Raw genomic sequence first — 22,155 nt, 5'->3', positions numbered from 1 at the left:
GATGCTGCGGGCTGCCCTCCTTCTCCTTCTTGTCGGGCGCACTACACGGTATCGATATCGTCTGCGGCTGGCTAGTCGGTATCGACAAGCTCTGCACTATGTTGCCGCCGGGTATCGATATCATTTGGTTGCCGAGCGATAACGGTATCGATATGTTAGTGCCCGGTATCGTGACGGTGGCCTGTTGCTCTGTTAGCGGGGTGGCAACATTCATTAGTATGGTGGTTGAAGCTCATGCACATGCTTAGAATAGTAGGGGATGATAGACAATACCCTCATCCATGATTTCAATAAATACAGAACCTTTATACTGTATACACGACTTTAGTACTGTGTTTATACTTGAAGGCACTGGTACCATCAAAAGCGAGTCGCAAGCTATCAGCAATAGAAACGAACAAACGATAGTCGCTCTCGTGTAACAGAGAGAGAGCGACCGATTTATACTTCGCTCGCGCTATCAGCTATCGCGCGCTTGCCGGCGGCTATATTTCCGAGCTCATATAACCCGGCAACCTTCAAATCTTGGGTGAACAGGCATCTTCTGGGCGAGCTTACTCCATCGTAGGCCACGTCTTTGCCTTTGGCTAGTCTGTGGCCAAGAGTAAGCCCATTTATAATAAATAATCATAATATCAGCGCGTCTTTTTTATTTACACGGCAGCGACTATCTTTTTATTCTTTCTATCGCCGATTGGTCATCACTAACTCTTTTTTGGTGGGTGTGATCAGTGCCTTAAGGTCCCCCGACTGCAATTGAGATATGTGACATTATCTGGGTAAAGGGACCTTATTGTCGATGGCGCTTACGGCGTTATGTGCGATGTTCGTGTACAAATACGACGCCGCTAGACGTAAGCGCCATCGACAATATATAATAATAATAAATTTATTGCAGACAACATATGGTCCAATTAAACACCTGACATTTTTTTTTCTGTTATAGCATTTTAAAAGATCAAATCATAAAAACTCACAGATTAAATTAGAATTACATATAGTCCTAGGCTACTTAAAATTCAAATAACGTCACATATTTGAAATAAACTATGCAGTCACGAGTGTTTAGGGCCCGAATCGCCTAAAAATTCTAAATTCTAATATACATTTTATGTACTTTTATTTCGCCTTTAGTTCGAACTCAGGAACTTGGATGAAAGTATTGTCAGGTTTTTTCCACAACCTAGATGGTTGCAGGTTGAAATGTATGGAGTGCTATTATTTGTGAAATACATAAGTAAGTAAATAACTATAAAGCATATTTATAACTGTATTTAGTTATAACACAAAAGATTTAGCGAGCGTATATGATTACATTGATTAATTAAAAATAGAACACGCTTTTGTACTCTTACTCGTAATATTAGTGTTCAGATATTTTTATGACTGTGCAGAACTAAATGCAATAGGGATGACGACTACATAAAAAAAATGGCATTCTGTTTAGTCCGTCAGTTAGATCGTCCAAAAATACTGAACACATATTTTTCGCTTTTTCTAATTAATGAAAAAATACAAAGATACACATCTCTAGAGCATCAAAGTTCCGGAGTGGGGGCTTGTGACGTCACTTCTAAGTAAAAATTGTACCTAGGCGTGACGTCACACGAAACTTCAACGCACTGTAACGTCGTCATTTTTCGATTACGAGAAAAAAGAAAAAATACGTGTATACAATTCTTTGATAATCTAACTGACGGACTAATTCGTTTTTTTAGTCGTCTCGCTTATTGTACAACATGAGAATTCAGGACCCTTTAATTAAGCCTCAAGTACTGACGTAACGTGGCTGATGAGATGAATAATGAACGTAAATAGAAAGACTAATGAGTAGTAAAGAAAATATATATTTCACAAATAAAAAAAACAAGCCATACTTTTGATACTTTTCATTATGTATTCGTTATTGTCCCGGATTTGTAAGTTCACATTTTTGACACATTTGTTTTGAAGTATGTTGCGATGTGGCTAAGACGAATCGTTTGCCAAATCTAACGATTCATTTCGAATTGGTTGAATCGATTAGGCCCTATGTGCAAGGAGGCGCTTAAACAAATATACGATTTCTATCAACTTACTGAAATGTCATTAGAATCGAAATGACAGACTCTGCCACAGCACTAGTATAAAAATAAATGATAAATGACATAATAAGTAAATACTGCAAGATAAATTAATATCGTAAAATACTCACTAACAAAGATCCGCAAAAATGTAATATGTGTTAGATTATGTTTAAAGTAAGTGAAATATTGTTTTTAAGTACTTGATTTTTTTTAATGTTATTACAGGATTTTATTTAAAATTTCATTTGGATGCGCGAGTTTACGTATTGTGGACGCTGTCATGTGTCAAAAAGAGGTTCTTACAGCTCTGGGACAATAGATAGTTCGCGAATCGCAATGTATGATAAGTTGATAACTAAGTGATGGTATGATCTTTGATCTCTAAACTATTTTATGTCTAATTACTAGTGATTCTATTGATGTATGTACATTTGATGAGTTGATGACTGATGACATACAGTCGGAAATATCAAAAAGCTAAGCTTATGAAATGAAATAAGACAGCAATCCCGAAGCAAAGATTGATTGTGAGTGTTATAAGCTTATGAGGATTTTTTTAACAATATGAATATTTATAAGTTATAATTACCATACACCTAAAAAATCACGTCATCTCGTCGCTCCGTTTTGCCGTGAAAGACGGACAAACAAACAGACACACACACACTTTCCCATTTATAATACATATTAGTATGGATAAGCTAGCAGCTCAGCCAACCGAAGTTTCATTGTAATATTCGGGATATACATAGCTTAGCTTTCCTTTAGGCATAAAGATTATTTATAAAGCTTGGAACTAAACGAGTAAGGTAAATTTCTATTTTAAAGTGTCAAGGATGCAGCAGAGTTTGTATGGTAATTTTAACTTATACTAGGTGTTGTAATTGTAATAGTAGATCAATTAATATAGTCTCACCAGTAGGCAGATGCATGACGTTTTGTAGGAAACCAGCGGGCAACACCGGCGTCCGCACGAGCTGTCCATTGACAAGGCTCACTTGGCCCATGCCAGAGAAATTCTGAAATATAAATCGGTATTATCTTAATTTTATTATCTTAATTTTGAGGTAAATATTTACGAGTTTTATGTGCGTAAACTGTATATTTGTCTTTTTTTTTATAAGCCCGTTATGTTTCCCACTGCTGGGCAAAGGCCCCTCCCCTTGATTCACAACTCCCTCTTATCACAGCAGAAAAAAAAAAAATTGGCATACTCTGTTTCTGCAAGTGTCATGAAGAGTTAATTCTTAGGTAGTATCATAGAGGAATAAGTACCTAAGGGAAGAGTTGTAACTCCATACATGAGTAAACGCGAGTTATTTGTATAGGTATAGTTATAGTGACATCTAGCGACAATCACGCATCAAATAGCGTGAATTATCAGTAGGTGTCTATAGTGTCTCGTCTGGCAAAAATTGAATGTTAGAACAGTTTACAACTTATATTACAAGCAGAAGGAATTGAAAACAGAATACTGATTTATACTTTTGTAATATTAGCTAAAAATTGGTGAGCATTAGACTCTTCGTTCCTCGCGACGTCTATTGACAAGTACGCGGTTCAGTTTCGGCTTTGAACATTGGAGGTCATGGTAGCAAATTGAGACGCTCAGTTTAGGCACCTAAACTGAACTGCTCTGCGTTTGAATCGTTGTTAAAAAGATCGTGGTAAGGCTGCAGTATTGATAATTGAGTCGCTTAACTTCAAACCTGGGTAAATCCATTATGCTTTAAGGTTGATTATAAAAAATATGATATGATCTGAAAGATAATCAACAGGGACACAATTTACGGTAGTTGACACGTGATTGTCGCTAGATGTCACTATAACTACTATACAAATAATTCGCATTTACTGATGTATGGAGCAACTACAACTCTTCCCAAGCAATTACAGCTCTTCCCTTATTTATTCCTCTATGGTAGTATAGATACCTGCGAGTGTTGCGCGGGTATGAAGAGTGCATCTTGTCCGTCCACGGTGACAGCTTGCATGGGCTGCACGCCGCCGCCGACTAAACAGCCGCCGTACACACTGCCTGCTTGTTGCTGCAACCGAAACAAAACATTTAAACTACCAATCAAGTAAGGTCATACAGACTAGGGTACCCCACCAACACTAAAATAGGATACTAGACTCATATCTAATTTGCCACAATAATTGCCTTCTGGGCCCTATTTCTCGAAACTTATTAGACTAATAATATTAGTCCATGAACTAATATTTTTTACAAGTTCACTAATGTACGTTTCTCGAAGCTACTCTAGTAAAATATTAGTTATTAGTTACTAGCTAATAAATATTAGCTAATATTATTAGAACTTTTTGGATTTTTGTTTCATGAATAAAAATATAAATAAAAACACTTGTAAAATTCACTAATAAAGTTATTCATCTCGAAAGATTTGTAAAAAATATTAGTCGAAACTATTAGCGTCACATTGTTTGTATGCACTTTATAATTATTAAACAAAGTCATAAAATGTGTCGGTTGCTTCCCACAGTGCAGAAAATCTAATAATAATTTTTCGTTGACGGTACTTTTTGAACAGAAATAATATTTTACTAAAATGTGAGATAAGCTTAAAAAACAAAAGTAACTCTGTCTTCAAATATATTTTTCAAAACCATCAACTTGGTTGTACCCTATACATAGTTAATTATAAATATGAAATTTCAGAATAAACAATCCGCGCAAGGAAAACGAATAAAAAAAATGTGGGGAACTATTCCCGGTTTTTTTTAATAGGTAAGAAGACATGGGTAATAGCACCATTCAGCCAAGCCAGACTAGTATTTTTTATTAGTCTAACATTATAAGTTACAAGTCCAATAATTATTTTTGAGAAACAGAAAATATTAGGACTTGTAAATTTTTGAAATAGGGCCTTGTAGTATTTGACATAAAAAACCAATATTTACAGATGTTGGGTATTAAAAGTATATGATGACTACGTATTTTCGATAAAAAATGTGTAAAAATTACACACATTCATTTTGGCCATCGAAAACGCTGTCAGCGATGTAGTGACGTCATCTAATTCGAACCTTACTGCATGTCAAAACAATCACTCACATATTGAACTTTATTCCTTCAAACTTAAAAAGTCAGAAAATGTTGTTTTCGAATAGAATGACCTGATGCCCAGATAATCTATAGATTAACATGACTGTATTGTTTTCGCCTGATTACGTAAAAGTATACTTTAAAAATATTTTTTGCTGGTTTTACGTCATAATAAAATATGGTCATATTTTATTTTGTTTAATTGGACAGTACTTAATCATATAAGACAGACTTTAAAAAACCGGCCAAGAGCGTGTCGGGCCACGCTCAGTGTAGGGTTCCGTAGTTTTCCGTATTTTTCTCAAAAACTACTGAACTTATCAAGTTCAAAACAATTTTTCTAGAAAGTGTTTATAAAGTTCTACTTTTGTGATTTTTTTTATATTTTTTAAACATATGGTTCAAAAGTTAGAGGGGGGGGGACGCACTTTTTTTTCCTTTAGGAGCGTTTATTTTCGAAAATATTAATATTATCAAAAAACGATCTTAGTAAACCCTTATTTATTTTTAAATACCTATCCAACAATATATCACACGTTGGGTTTGAAATGAAAAAAAATATCAGCCCCCACTTTACATGTAGGGGGGGTACCCTAATAAAACATTTTTTTCCATTTTTTTATTTTTGCACTTTGTTGGTGTGATTGATATACATATTGGTACCAAATTTCAGCTTTCTAGTGCTAACGGTTACTGAGATTATCCGCGGACGGACGGACGGACGGACGGAAAGACAGACATGGCGAAACTATAAGGGTTCCTAGTTGACTACGGAACCCTAAAAAAGGTCAAGTAGCCTATAATGCTAACTATAAATTACCTAACACTTTAAGTTCTCGCGCTTTGTACACATATTTAAAGTCGCACACAGGTCGAACGCGATTAATTAACATTATTTTTACCTTTTTTCCCAACGTTTCGGCCAGGTTTCGGCAATAATGTTAATTAATCGCGTTCGACCTGTGTGTGACTTTAAATATATAAATTACCTGTAGTAACTGGGGATGTATCTGCAGCAGTTGTTGCGGAGTGTTCTGGTAGGTGGCGCCCTCGCCGTTAGAGACAACTCCACCACCCAGTAATGACTGGAGCTGCTGTACTGATATCACCTGAACCACATCAACAATCATTTTATATGCGAAATTCAAAACATTAGTAACGGCCCAGCCACGACATTGGTCTAAGCGCGACAGCGGTGAGAGGCTGCCATACGTGCGAATGAAAAGTCCATCGCTGTGTCTCGCTCCCATGTATGACCGCCGCTCACCGCTGTCGCGCTTAGACCAATGTCGTGGCTGAGCTGTAAAATATGGTTTTCTATTCTATGGGATAGAACAAGACATTGTATTTCTTATACTGCCGCTCAACCAGAAATGCGGATGTTTTGTCAATTTCAAAATGGCCCAAAAACCTAAAAGTATAAAGATTGTACATAACGGCAGCAATTGAGAAGGAAAAATGGATGTACTATACCTCCACCTTTTTGTTTATTTGTCTTAAGGAATTAAAGCAGTTCAACAAAATAGAGTTCCCAATTTTTGTATAGCCATAGTCAAGTACAGATTTAAATGATTTCAAAAAATAATATAATCCATAGTAATATTATAAATGGGAAAGTGCGCGTCTCTGTTTGTCCGTCTTTCACGGCAAAACGGAGCGACGAATTGACGCGATTTTTTAAGTGGAGATAATTGAAGGGATGGAGAGTGACATAGGCTACTTTTTGTCTCTTTCTGACCCCCACTTCTCAAAAATGGGGGGTGGAAGTTTGTATGGAGAATTCCGCAATTTTCGAAGCTGCGGGCAAAGGCTAGTACCACAGTATAATAAAGAGTACGAGTATTATCATACAGTATGGCCACTCTCGCTCCCCGTTTGAAAGTCCGTCTCGGTTACCTCACAATTACCGTCTGTCAAAAACGCGAACAGTCGACCTGTCATATGTCACTCATACAAGATAGTACGCGTTCAGGGAGCTGGAGAGTGACATAGGAACGCGCCTCTTTCATATATTTAATTGCCAGTGTCCAAGGTGTGCTAGTACTTTATAAATTATAAAACAAAGAGCTGCGTCGGTCTGTCTGAATGTTTGCAATAAATTCGAAAACTTGCGTCGGGCCAACTGTATGGGCAAAGCCGACGTCGACGCGGCGTCTTTTTCCATACAGTTGGCCCGACGCGACGCTCGCGAGACGCTAGATGTGGGGGGACCCTAAATCAATGGATTATGTAAACAGTTGATTCTTGAGAAAGGTTATGTACAGTCAACCAATTTGAATCCTAGGCCACTGTAGAACCTTTGCACAGTAAACGTCAATGTGACTTCTTATGGCAAATAGAACATGATTCAAATGAGACAGGGTTCTAGAGTGGCCTAGGATTCAAATTGGTTGACCATACCAATATATTCTTTCGGTATTGTGTTACCAATTAGAAGTATAAAAGTAGAGTTATATAAAACTAAACCTGAGCTATAACAAAACGTACCTGTGGTTGTTGAACTTGAATGCCATTGGGGACGGAATTAGCTGCGTTCGCGATAGCCGCCGATAATTCATTTCCCTGCAAAATATGTTGGCCTATTACATTTTTTAAATTAAATATTTTTCGTGGGTGCATATGTAGGCTACCCAGCCTGGAGGGAGTTTGGTCATTGACGACCGGTCTGGCTCAGTCGGTAGTGACCCTGCCTGCTGAGCCGCAGTCCTGGGTTCGAATCCCGGTAAGGATTTTATTTGTGTGATATATTTGTTCCTGAGTCATGGATGCATGTATATAAGTATGTATTCATCTATTTAGGTATGTATATCGTAACTCCATATAGACAAGCTTTGCTTAGTTTGGACTTTGGGGCGAAGTTGATCTGTGTAAGGTGTCCCCAATATTTATTTATTTATTTTATTTATTGGGCCACAGCAACTATTTACTAATTGCAAAGACATATGTAACTCCGTATAGACAGCTACAGTTTAAGAAAAAAACGTACCTCAGGCAGGCAAGTATGGTCGCGAAATAAATGATAAAACATCTGGCCGTCCCTATCGCACTTACAAATAGTGCGATAGGGATGGCCTGCTGTTTTATCGTTTATCGCGCGACCATGATTGCCTGCCAGAACCATATAAAGGTACGGTGGCCAAGGTGGCATGGGCCATACACCTTTGGAGGACGCTCGGCTAGATGGCGCTAATATTAATATTTGACATTTTAACACATATCAAGCTAAGAATATGGGTCAAATTGTCAAAACTGAGGTTTAAAAGTTTTAAGCTTGTGTCGAGAGATGGCAGTCTATGCACTGGGATTACATATTTTACTTTGACAGTAACTCTCTATAATACTTGATCCTCTTTGCTAATAGCAATTCCTTGCATGGACCCGGAAGATACGGTAAATTATACAGATCCATACGATGAAAATTACAGAAGTGCATGATCACTTGTAAATCTTGTAATTAATATACAAGAAAACAATTGCAGTACTTACAGAGAGTCCCTGAGCTCTAAGCTGCTGCACGACGGCAGAACTGATAACCCTCAGTTGCGGCTGCTGCTGCAAATACTGCTGCTGAATTGCTGCAAGAGTGGCAGCTTCGCTCTGAACCTGAAATCATTTCATTCCGATGTTATATATTGTGCCCTAATCACGCGGCATCCAAGGCATAATTTGACACAATTTATTAGGATAAATGGATTATAAGAGCGAGCTATGTTGACGCCATCTGTAAAATGATTGATTGATTCCGTCATATAAGTTTCATTGAGTACCTACCTAGTTTTAAACATCCTCATTTCAGTGAGAACATTTCACTTGCACATTTTGCAATGGTATGGTTTTATGTATTTGTTGTTGTATCAATCTGTTTTGTTGCTGCGCCTGCTATTACGTTCGTTATGAAAGTGGCAGACATGAGATGAGACAATTATCACATTTCGCAGTAGTATGGTTTTATTTACCTTTTAATGTATCAACTGTTGTTGTTGTTGTTGGGATTGTTTCTGCGCCTCCTGTTGCTGCTGTGGAAGTGAGAGTTTATGGTCCAGTTGCCACATTTCCCAGTAGTATGGGTTTATGTACCTGTTGTTGTATCAAATGTTGCTGTTGTTGTTGGGCTTGTTGCTGCGCTTGCTGTTGAGCCTGCTGTTACTGCGTCTGCTGTTATCATGTATTATGGAAGTCAGGTCATGGACCATTTGTCACATTTCGCAGTGGTATGGTTTTAAATACCTGCTGCTGTATCATCTGTTGCTGTTGTTGTGCTTGTTGCTGCGCCTGCTGCTGAGCCTGCTGCACTTGCTGTTGAGCCTGCTGTCACTGCGTCTGCTCTTGTTACGTGTTGTGAAAGTGAGAGTTTATGGTCCAACTGTCACATTTCGCAGTAGTATGGTTTTATGTACCTGTTGTTGTATCAACTGTTGCTGTTGTTGTTGTGCTTGTTGTTGCGCCTGCTGCTGAGCCTGCTGCGCTTGCTGTTGAGCTTGCTGCTGTGCCTGTTGGGCTTGTTGTTGGGCCTGGGCCTGTTGCTGAGCCTGTTGTTGCGCTTGTTGTTGTTGTTGCGTTTGTTGTTGTGGACCTCGAAAATTGTTAAAGGTGAAATTAATAATATTAATATAAAACTTATAATTTAGACATAATTTCAAAGGATTACAACAATATACTATTGTTACTGAAGGCTAGTCTGCAAATCAGAGGTTGAATTATAAGTAGTTTATCTAAAAGATGTCTAACACTGGACATATACCCATTTTAGGCATCTGCCTCACTCCATATTTGGTTTAACCCCACAACTCTTACTTAATTTGATTAGATCAAGTCTACTTCATTAGGAATCTTCTAGCTATATCCTCATGCAAGTCATACAGGTTTTTGGTCGCTGAGGACCTTTTTTTTAGTTTTAGTTACACTTACTGAAATGTTGCTGCTCCTTCTCCTGTTCGGGCCCCATGGTGGCACCGAGACGGCTGCACGTCGCTGCCAGCAGCGCTAGGGGCGACTGTGGACCGCTTCCCTCCTGTCACATGAAATATATTTATTTTACTATGATAATATGGGTGTTGTATTAAATTATAATTACTATAATCAGTTTTAAGTGAGGAAATTGGACCATAGAGGTCCATTAGGGATGAAAAGCTTTACATATGTCTACATTCTAAGGAGCGATTACTCATACATAATTATAAAATGTATCTTTTTGATGTGATCGCACATAGGTGATATACAGATGAAATTTGAAATACTGATCAATATAATTATGAAATTTCTAAGTTTTTAGTGAGACGGTTTGATGCAACTGACCCTAAAGGGATAGCCTGATATGGTAAAGAAATATGTAAAGACTATAAAAATATATAACAACGATATTATATAAGGTCTTATCAATGGCTGACCAAACAACATGCAAACAAGGCAGTGAATTTATTTAATATTTTTAGAAAGTACAGGAAAGAGTATAAAGAGGAATGAAAGGAGATACTGAAATAAAAGCCATATACTAAGAAAATATGACCAGCGCCTCGAGTTGCCCATGGCTGGAATCGAACCAGCGTCCACTGCTATAGCGACAGGTGCCACAAGACAACTTATGACTATGATGCAAAATAAATTTAACCCACCAAAGTATATCCTGGATGGTAAGCTACAATGAATAGGAAATATTAGCATTAAAATATGGTTAGCATGTTATAAATATAATAATTACTATGCAGATGAAGTTGATAATATTAAAGCAGACATGTAATAGAGATATGTACAATAAATATAGTTTGATATAGACCACATATTAGAAGTAGGGACTTATTAACACTTATTGTAGCAAGATTGTAAACATTAGTCAATTATTTGATATATAAATATTATCTGAATCAACCAACATTACCCTTTGATGATTCCGGCAGCTACTGTCTACTGTCTAGGGTATCAGATCAGGGGCCCATTTCTCGAAGCTACAAGTTACAGTTTACAAGTGGTTGTCAATGTCTAATATGACAACTTGGAAAGAGATTTCCGCTTGTAACTTGTAGCTTCGAGAAATGGGCCCCAGATGTATTATCAGACGTAGATGTGTAGGTGAGATACTAGCAAAATCTCTTTTAAACAAGGAATTTTCTTTCTGAGCTACCAAATAATTGTTGGTATAATACAGTAAACAATTTAATCACCAATATCTTAGATAAGTTCTGTAGGAATGAATAAAGGACATTACAATCATTTGTACCTTTTAATTAAAATTTTGAAAAACCCCCGACCGCGACCTTGTGGACCGAATGAAACATGGCTAAGAACAGTGACTAACACAGCTTTCAAATAAAAAAAACTAAATCGAAATCGGTTCATCCGTTCGGGAGCTACGATGCCACAGACAGACACACACACAGACAAACAGACAGACAGACAGACAGACAGACAGACAGACAGACACGTCAAACTTATAACACCCCGTCGTTTTTGCGTCGGGGGTTAAAACCTAAACCTTATTTTATGAGCATATATTTAATTTATTGTTTACATTAGATTTGTGACTTTAAAACAGGCAAAGTGGTGTTGCTAATCTAATTTACATATTCAACACTGGCAAGAATAATCATTAAATTGCAAATATTTTAAAAAATAAAACTACAACACTAAAAAAATTGGTTTCTGACAGACAACAGTCACTTAATCTCATCTGGTTTTGAAATATCTTTTAAAGTAATGGTATTTAGGTATACCATTAAAAATTATTACATTACTTTATATTAACTACATTAGCATCTAGCGAGTGAAAACATATTACTATCACTTTCATACTTGTCCAACGCTAGCGCTATTGAAAGAGATGGCATTAACACCTCATTCGTAACTTGGTACTCAAACTACAGTAACTCGTAAACCTTATCTCAATACCATAAGTTACTTTTGCTCTTATTAAAGACTTTATTCTGAGATTCCTTCCGAAACTCATAACTAAAAAAATTAACCACAAAATTAAGTCTTATCCTTTCGAGAGCTACGATGCCACAGACAGACACACACACACAGACAGACAGACAGACAAACAGACAGACAGTAACTACACACAGACAGACACGTCAAACTTTAGTTAAAAATAGTTTGTCCTAAATATTTTGTCCTATACTATCAGATCAAATATCAAACACTTGAGACAGGTAATGGGAAAAGGAAGCCAGCTTAATCATAATGGCTCCATTGTGTAAGTGTACATGTGTAACCTAGTTGGTTATCTACTATCAACCTTAATGATTACAATACATTATTGTGAACTAGCTGCGCTTGCCACTCTGTGAAGGTAAAATTTGACTCAAGTAATTTGTTGTCTTACTACCCTCAGGAAGTATTCAAAATGTGAAGTAGCATATTCCCATTGCCTAAAGTAAAATTCATAATCCTACGGACTAAATTGACAAATGACTGACAGGTAAAATGATACCAGGAACAGCAAAATTAAAATAGGGAAGGGTATATGTCGATAACAATATATCGACAAGTTGTAAAGTACATACAACAGACAAGTTTAAATCAAGAATAAGTATATGAGTTTCAAATAAGAGGTACACATTTTGGTTTGTTCTATGTATCTTCGAGGTAGTGGATGAATACCATGCATTTTTACCCACTAGTTTTAAAACATAAAAAGGTTTCCGAGCCTGTAGGTAAAAAATAAAATACCATGTCCAACGATAATAAATTATCTGTCACGCTATGGCAATTATATCATAAATATCTATATAATTTTCGAATAATATTATTGCTGCTTCGAAATAAAAAAAATATCTCTAATTAGCGGTCTACAGACCTTTTGATCTGTCGAAATCACAGAAAAAGTTGGTATATTGATTAGCCGATCAAATTGCCAATTTCATTGTCCCGTCTGGGTGCACCTTAAATCTACGATGTAATAATAATTTTAATATCGATAAGAACGACACTGGCCAAACTGTGGCAACATTCCTTCACACTTACTTGTCAATTTGGTCCGTAGGTTTATGGATTTTACTTTAGATTCCGGCTCTCTGCTTGCCGAGTTGGCTTAAAAACTGTTAATAAATCGCTGAGTTACCTCTTACATTTTCAACTTATCTCAATATTGATGTTACTTTACTAAGAAAATTAACTAAGGGGATTATCACTCTAAGACCAAATTAAATTATTTCATAGGAAATATTTTAATTTGTGTTTTTTTAGTACACATACTACTATTATTTTAACTATAAACTGAAATAAATGATCTGATCCGATGTGTCCGATGGTGTTCGAAGTGTCCAGCATCGGACACTTGGAGGCCTTGGTCATTTTTTCTTTGTATATGACATTTATTTCAGTTTAAGGGGATTATCCCAAAAATTTGAAGAAAGATCTTTCTTAGAATCAATTCAGTAATGATGCAGCAGTACTAAGATTTCTGGGAGTAATCAACAACTTATCTATGTCTACTTTGATACGGTCCTGGTATAGTCCAGAGTAAATACATTCAATGCACAGTCAGTCTGGCTCCATATTAGGAAAGTATTATGATTTCTAAAGTAAAAGTCTTCTAGAGTTCAATTATTACACCTCAGTATAGTACTACATTTTATATATGGATTACATTCTTGTTAATTGTATAATTTTAAATTGAGGTAAGTTTGAAGTTTAATTAGTTTCTGTCCATAACTGCATCAGATAATTTAAATTATCAGCAAATTAGACTATCAACTAATTAACAAAAATTTGCGATCGAACGGGGTCATTAAAGAGTTTACCGCATCACTAAGAACTTTTACTGGATCATTGTATATTATTTGGCAGAGGGGAGATATCGACATAACTTACTGAACAGATAGATAACCGCTCAAGCACAATGAGTGCTAAAAGGCGTGAACAAAAGGGGAAAAATGACACTAGGCACCTTTGATAGTACGAATACTAAGCGCGATTTTTTTCGGTAACGAATATTCAGACAAAACCAAAACACGAATGCCTACGTAAGTATTAGTAATTTCATTTAGCACACACTTACCGTGTATTGTAGAACTGGTGCTGCAACCATTTTCATTTAAATGATAACACCACGGATTAAATAAATAATTTTGGCGGGTGAAAATTTAAACGCTTTTTTGATTTCAACAAACTTTTCGCCCAAATGACCAACTTGACAGGTGTTCGTTATTGCACAGATAAAGAAAAAAAAGCTAGCAACCAATGAGTGCAATAAACATAGACAAATCATTCGTTCAATTACGCTTGTTTTGTTTTTCTTTTTATTATCTTCAGTAAGGAAACTTCCGGTTTGGGGTCCGGTATTGCAAGGCTTGGTGCAAGAACATTATATACCATGGACATTGCGCGCCGAACATTACGTTGAAGCCAGAAAATTTGACCTTGAATTACGTCACGCCGGTCTTGCATCTCTTTCTTTAGGGTGTCCATGATTAAGCATACATTAGGGATATCCCGCGGAATTTGACGTATTACGTTTATACGACTGATTAATTTTGTAACTTATTAAATTCAAATCCGATCAATCGTTTTATCACGAAAGTGAACATCCATCCTCACAAACTCAAAAAGTAAGGTACATTAGGGCAATTCCGAAAGTCGTCTAATTAGGAAAGTCGCATAGAAATCACCATTATTTCCGTCATATCAAGATTCCCCTTTCGGAATTATCTGAACATTTCTGTCATTCGGAATTACTCTAATGCACCTTACTAATTTGTCAACCGCCAATAAGGTCCATTTCTATACCACTCTGCAGTTACTTTGCCTTACGCCACAAAATACGGTACAGTTTTTACCAGTGGTAAACTACTGGGATTTTTTTTTCAGAACCGTTCCAGAATAAGAGCGTGGTGAGTGTTGCAACACGAGGCTTAAAATATAACTTTTCTTTTACTGACACCTGTATTTATTAAAAAATGTTTCAGTCACTTTAATCACAATAATATTTTGGTAGTAACTACTGGGAAAACTAATCCCAGTAGCTATCAACCCCCGGTGTGGTAATTAACAATGTGGGGAAAATCCCAGTAGTTAGGACAGGTAAAAACTTGGTGGTAACTAGTGGGAATAGCCACAAAAATATAAGGGAAGTATTTGTCAATGGGGAAATAATGAAATACTAGGACGTTTTAAAACAGTATCTCTATTTTTAAGCGCCGCCCCAAATCTCAAGGAAGGTGGTTCTCAATTCGTACGTATTTCAATTCTCTTCGCATGTATATATATATATATGTATCTCAATTTAATGTTTATGCCACGATATCTCCGTCGTTACTGGACCGATTTTTAAAATTTCTTTCTGTGTCATAATCTTCAGGCTTAAAGTGCAAATCTGCAAATTGTCGAACGCTCTGAAACATTTCCTTTTATCGGTACAATCGACAGCCAACGCTGCCTCCTTCCTTCATCTTTTGGAACACTGAAAAGTTTAATATTATTCATGTTAATTGTAAAGACATAAACAATAAAGTTGGTATTATTATACTGTGATATGAACTATGAACATAGAAACCGTACCAAGTTGATAGATTTAGCTCCATTCAATAAGAGTAAATACCATGCAAGAAAAAAGATTGGTCACCCTAGTCGTAAAACCACACATAGCATTATTTTTCTTTAAAGGTCATATTTATCGTTCTAAACCTATTCGTGGGAATTTTGATATAATTTGAGACAATGAAAACAATATAATGATAAGAACTAACCAAGATTACAAGCAAAATAGCAGAAAATTTATTGCCAGCGAGGTTTATGAACATTTTGGTAAAATAAGTACTTACTTGTGAAATTTTACGTCGGATTTCGGTTTCCATTTACTTCCACAATGGTTCACTATGCAATACATAGCGCAGAACTTAAGTAAATCATCGAAAAACGTTTATTTTGCAAAATAAATATCTGAATCGGTGAATGACTTTTGACAATTCTGACATATCGGGCATATTTTTTTATTATTAGTGTTCCCATAGTACGCAGGAGGTAAATACCGGAGAAATAAGGTTTTTAATTGAGTTTTTTTTCGTATAATACAAAGAAAAGTAAGTCAATTTGATTGAAGAATGTTTTATACGTTTTTTTTAGTAACTAATCTGGCAATACATCACAGTGTCGGAAAGAGATAGAACATAGGAGTAAAGGTGAATGAACCTGGCTTCAACTCATTGGTCGGCACGCAAAATCCATGGTATATAATATTCTTGGCTTGGTGCAACGAGCTTCTTTAAAAAAAATGTGCTTACTGACAGTTCTTTGTAAGATTTTAAGGAACGCGAAGTTACTAAGTTCTGTTGGATATTTCAAGGAAGTTCAAAAGTTCCAACTGTTCAGTGTATACATCGCAATAGTTGAAGTCGACACGCCTTTTCCTAACGAGTGCCGGGAGTCGTCGCACGCAAGGCCGCCGCCGCCCTTTGATCCACCCACCTCAAATCGCGTGACTGATTTTATGCAGTTGTTGAAGAGGTTATCCGAGACGTGTGGAATATGAGGAGATCATTAATATATTCTTAGTTCAGAACTAATGCGTAATTCGTATCAAAATCTTAGATCAAGTTTAACGATAAATCAATCAACATGTTTTATTTTAAAAATGGCGACAACCGCGGCCTTCATTGCACGAGTGAGTACAATCAAATGTTAATTCTATTGACAGATTTACTATGCTTTATCTCGTTGCTAGAGTTTGTTATTGTTGGTGTTGAATTGTAAATGGGTGGGAAGCGGAACTGGAGGAGGACGCCGATGCTATTTCGGCAAGGGAGTTGCTTGCAAAGCGGTCACAACCTCCTGCGTGTGGCCTGGCGGGCCCCACACGCCAGGGGCCGCACTCGCCCCGCCCTCCCCCTGCGCCGACACGAGACCGCTGCCCGCTGGCGTCCGTTTTGTTACACAATAACACTACGTCCTTTCACTTCAAACAATTTACCTTGCCTGTTTTATCCTCGTTTATGTATTCCACCTGCACTTTAGTAGGCTCAGACGACATTATCCACTTGACACTTGCAAAATAATATTTTTCTTTGTTCGCGAACGGAACGCACCATCCTCACGACCGGCCGCCAAACTGCGGCGAGCGTACTGACGAGCATAGGCGAAACCGCTCGGCAAACTTCGGAGATCCGCCTCCTATCGCGGTCGGATTTATTTCAGTTTTAAATGTTTTTCAGAGATAATATTACTTCTTGACCGTGTAAAAGTTGCCGAAACTCAACAATAATCTTAGTTTCTTGCAATTTTATACCTGAAAAGTTTCTCTGGGCATGCAAATCGTGAATAAGTATTATTTTATGCTTGTCGTTCGTTATCGCTGTCCCTTTCTATCGAGGACAGGTCTCGATTATTGGTAGGCAGCAGCTGCGCCTCTCCTCCTCCCCGTCGCGGGTGCGGCGCCGCCGCCCGATAATAATAATTGAAAGTAGGAAGGACGTAATAATGGGTGTATAACCTCGCGCCCGCGGCCTCCTTGGGCGGGCAAAAAATGCACACATGTCGTGCCGCTTGGCGCGCCAGCCGTGTCTGGTAACAAGACGTGGTCTGTAAACAAACGATAAGAGTACACGAGGTACTCAATTGCATTTGCAAGTCTTTGTTCACATGACTCCACGTTGTAACTCACATTACGACATGCTCATGTTTGAGCAACTTTTATCGCATTCAAGCAAGTACCTTTTCCAAGTGAATTACCAACAAGAAGGATGTGTCAGTTAGGTGGCCTTATAGTCTGACCTACAAAGGAAGTATTTAATTACCTGTGTAATCATCAGGTAGCTTCCTAGTTATCATTTCCCAATATGTTAACAAATCATAACGAGCTGCTGGTATTTAGTCTGTTTGTCGATAATTAGACTAATTAATGATATGAGTATAATTATTACCGCTTAATTCGTTGTTGATGTTACGCATATTGAACATTTGTTTCGCTTGGTAACAAAATATGACCTATTCTAGTCATACTGCTCAGACTCAGACTACCCAAAGGTTGTCTGAAAGTCATAATTTGCCGAATGTATTGGAAAGTTATGCAAATAAGCGCACAAGGCCGAAGCACTACAGAGCGATCAGTTTGCTAATTTGCTTAATTCTTGAGCTGCCCAATGTGTGGTAGTCTCAAACTAGTTGGAAACGAGAGTGAAAGTCGCGCCACATTTTGTCAAGCATCAGCCGCGTCGCCCCGAGTCCATTATGCACGAATGAGCAGCCGCCCCGAGAGAACGTGTGCGGCTTAATTATCTCCTCCTGCAAAAAAATATTCTCAATCTTAATTCGACAGCAACAAAGCTCACTTTACGCTGTAAGAATATCTCGGACAACGATTACCGACTTGGTAGAGCTGTTATCCTATATGAAATCGTATTACAGCCCGATAAGGCTCATTGCTGTAGGTTTTTAATGTGTAACCCGTTGTTAATTTTACTTAGTTCTATTATGGGTGTGGGCACTTCGATGCGACGCGTGGTGGTATTTCATGCGACAGAAGCGTGACGTGATGCTGTTTACGCTAACTAATTATTCAATGGACTGTTAAAAAACAGCTCTGTTATTTCACTAATTGAGGCTTTATAATTTAATTATAAGTTGTAACGTACTCAATGATTTTGAAAGTTGATGCCAACATTGAGATAAAATAACTAAATTAGTAGTAGGTAAAGTTAGAATTTATGCCTCCTACGCCAATCCCATTATCAGAATGCCAGGCGCGCAAGAACATTCATTCATGCCCTTACACTGGGTTTCGAAAACAGCTCACAGAACGAGTTTCTGCGTGCCTAACTTTATCTCGAAAGATTGTAATCAAGATTGATAGTTTCCTCTTGAGGATATGTAAGCGTAAAATAATGTCCTTGTACCTATTTCAATGATTCAGTATTTTAGGGAGTGCCTCTTTAGTTAAGGAGTACCAAATGTTGCTTAGAAATCTTAAGATTCATAGAGCACTTACTTGTATGATGCGTTTATTTATAGTGTCCACATTGCAAACACGTTTTGGATTCGTTTACTTATCGCATATTCTAAGTTGTAAATTTGCAGTTGCATTTACGTTCTCGTGTTCGTAAAGTAAGGGTCAAAATTGTAACATTCGGCTTGTTCCAGTTTTGTACCGGAATATGTTCTTAAATTACATTCAGGGAGTTACTTACGCCACTGTGTCACATCCTCATACTCACATCGCTTTGAGTGGGAGGGCACAATACAGCGGGTGTAACTCCAGACGCAGATTCTGATCTAATGGGGATCCCAATTGTGGCAGAGTAGGTAAGGTACTTTACAGGAAAGAAAACTGGTTTCTAAATGTCCCTAGTGTTTGTGTTCCTGCTGGACTGCTGGTGAGTAAGGTTGCCAATCTTCTTCTTCCTCCTACCCTTATCCCACGTTATGTGGGGTCGGTACAACACGTCTTCCTCTTCCATTCTCCTCTATCTTTCGTCATCTCAACACTCACAGTAAGGTTGCCAATCAACGCCTCATATTTCCTAGTAGCTTATGTGGTGACTGTATCATTATTTATAGTACCGGAGTGTGGGGTGAGGGATACTTTATTTCGAAGACTTTGTCAAAAGGAGTACTTTTTTTCATTAGAAGTCTACTACATCCACAAATTGATACATCTCGTTCAGTCGCGACAGTTTTTAAGGGAAGATAGAGACAGAGACAGTTGTAACGTTTTCTTCAGTTTCTTCAATTGCAGCTGTACCTTACCTTAAGGTCACTGCCATAACAATCTGGACTGGCCAGCATACAAACGTTTGAATGTTTTTGTAAAGTCATACAGTTATACCCGTCTGCACACAAGAATGGCAAGTAGCGATATGTGCATGAACAACAATCATTAATCATGATAGATAATCTACGATGCAGCAGCAAAACTGTTACCTAAGTAATAAAAATATATTTTTACCTTCACGTAAGTGATGCTCAATTGATCGTGTACGCAATAAGACATACTAGATTTTCAGTCTTTGTTAATTTATTAACCTGATTCTTCTTTGTAATCATCATCATATGATTCTGAAATGCATTGGTCGTCTCTCAGCATTGCGTAGAGGTTGATACCGATACTTAATTATTAAGGACACCAGATACTTCCTGCGTTTATCTGTACAGTACATCAATCTACATCGTTCATTTTCTAGTCTTAATTTGTGCAAATGGCGAGCTTTGTTTCAAGTACCGTAAATAATATCTGTACCAATGAATTGCACTTCCATAAGCAATATTTCTGTTCGACCCCAAATAACACGAAATTTTTATTTGAGTATTTATGTAACATCTAGAACATTGTGAACTATTGTGACTTGTGACTCCCTAATAATAAAATATAGGGGACTATTCAATGGACCTATGGGGTTGACGTCGCCAAATGGGTGTGGATAAAAAATGCCAACTGCTCAATTGTTCACGATTGTCACATCGTAGTCAGGCCAACCAATGGTCAAATGACTGTGGCATCATTATCAACCACCTGAGGGTTGCTGAATGTCCGGTAGGCTTACGTGAAAGCGGAAGTGGAAGTGACGGTGGGCGGTCCGAACCGCCCGCGCCACCCGCCCCCGTACCCGGACACGCCCTAGCTCTCACGATGCATCTCCCACTAATTAAAATATTAACCTAAACAAATTGGTTACATACATGTCATTGGGCTAATGTGTCGTTAGGGCAGGCATTTGAGAATAGGCTGAAGGCGACTCACCTCAATGAGCCCTCTCGAGTGTCTTGTTCGATGCACGATGCGATTAATCATGGTGTTTGTTTACATCCGGGGTAGCAACATTTTTTATCTTTAGTATTGGTAATGATTGTCTTATAGGTAGATTATTTTGGGTAGAGTAGATAGTAAGTCACCTATGACTTTGATTTTTTTATCCTTGGTATTCTCGATATATGACTTGAATTCGTGGTGTAGTATTTCATGAAAGTGATTAGTCGTTGTTGTATTAAAGGAAACTTCGAACAATATAAGGTAGTTCTAGGTTTGTTTACTCTATCAGGTCTATTAGAAGAGTTTTGTATACATACCTATATAACAAAATGAAGATAAAACTAAAAATGCTTTTTCATTTAAATCACATTTTTCAGATACTATTATTTGAAAGGAATATCTTTCGTTAGATTGTTTTATCTTAGATAGTTATTTGTGCAGAGCATTTAGATTCGATTTGAGCATTACAGTTTCTAAGGAAAGTGTAAATTTTTCCGTCGCACATTTTCAAAATTGAAGTTTTTCAATAAAATTTATTACAAAGCTTAGTATTCTCTACATTCCTTGGGTCATCTCAAAATGGGTATAGGTATATTGCTTTCTAAGACTTTTGAGGGTTTACCTAAGTTTTTTTTTAACATATTGGTATTGGTGATCATTGATCAAGCATATATATGTAGGCGTGAAACATAAAGACGAATGTTTTACGCTAGGCACTAATTTGTTATCAAAAGGCGTGTTAGTAATTACGTAATTACTAATTAGTTTACTTATTAAATGGTAAAGGTAAACTAAACAACGACTCCCACCAAACAAATCAATGTAGTATCAACCAAACCTGTCACCATTTGTCCTAAAATCCACGGACCATGGATCCTCCCTTTGATCGCTTCCCTCGCCCTAAATACTATTGTTTGCCCGTCAATCCCTCATCTCTTCACGCTGTGTAGCGGCCCCCTGTGATCATTATTTGAAATTCGCAAGAACGCGAAAGACGCTCCCACCCACCGCCCGCCCGCGACAGCACGCCGCGGGGGCGTAACCGCCGCCCTACGTCGTGCAGCCCACGCGTCATCATAACTTTTTCCCGCCAATTTCCTTCTGCTGAATTATAAAGAAAGTTACACTGCCGGACTGCATAAAACATAAAACACTTCACACTACTACTTCAAAACATCAAATTTAGATTACGTAATAAAATGTTATAAAACTCCGTATTGTAATAATTTGTCACGAGCATAACAATCGTTTGGCCCAGCACAAAAATAACCAAAACTATGAGTTTCATTAAAAAATCAATTTAATCAAATGCTTGCCCAAATTGCGAATGACCTTACGTTAATTTTACG

General features: G+C 37.5%; 1 protein-coding gene across 2 annotated transcripts in view; it reads right to left on the bottom strand.

Moving 5' to 3' along the window:
• The window catches only part of LOC125226842 (transcription factor Sp4-like), a 31,903-nt gene extending 14,731 nt beyond the window's left edge, over window positions 1-17,172 (bottom strand). The window contains exons 1-8 of one of the 2 annotated variants that reach the window (XM_048130972.1): window positions 17,036-17,172; window positions 10,042-10,144; window positions 9,531-9,706; window positions 8,620-8,736; window positions 7,621-7,695; window positions 6,123-6,242; window positions 4,001-4,114; window positions 2,983-3,085 (exon numbers count right to left, since the gene is read on the bottom strand). In XM_048130972.1, coding sequence (XP_047986929.1) covers window positions 2,983-3,085; window positions 4,001-4,114; window positions 6,123-6,242; window positions 7,621-7,695; window positions 8,620-8,736; window positions 9,531-9,706; window positions 10,042-10,144; window positions 17,036-17,095 — 868 coding nt within the window. In that variant the 5' untranslated portion in view covers window positions 17,096-17,172. Of the gene's footprint in view, window positions 1-2,982; window positions 3,086-4,000; window positions 4,115-6,122; window positions 6,243-7,620; window positions 7,696-8,619; window positions 8,737-9,530; window positions 9,707-10,041; window positions 10,145-14,128; window positions 14,260-17,035 lie in introns of those variants that run through there. The other variant, XM_048130973.1, reaches the window with a different exon arrangement.
• Between the last annotated feature and the right edge of the window lie 4,983 nt (window positions 17,173-22,155).

Source organism: Leguminivora glycinivorella, chromosome 6, assembly GCF_023078275.1.
Source record: "Leguminivora glycinivorella isolate SPB_JAAS2020 chromosome 6, LegGlyc_1.1, whole genome shotgun sequence".
Taxonomy (NCBI): Eukaryota; Metazoa; Arthropoda; class Insecta; order Lepidoptera; family Tortricidae; genus Leguminivora; species Leguminivora glycinivorella.
The sequence above is the reverse complement of the archived record's forward strand: the minus strand, read 5'-3'. Positions and strand labels throughout refer to the sequence as shown.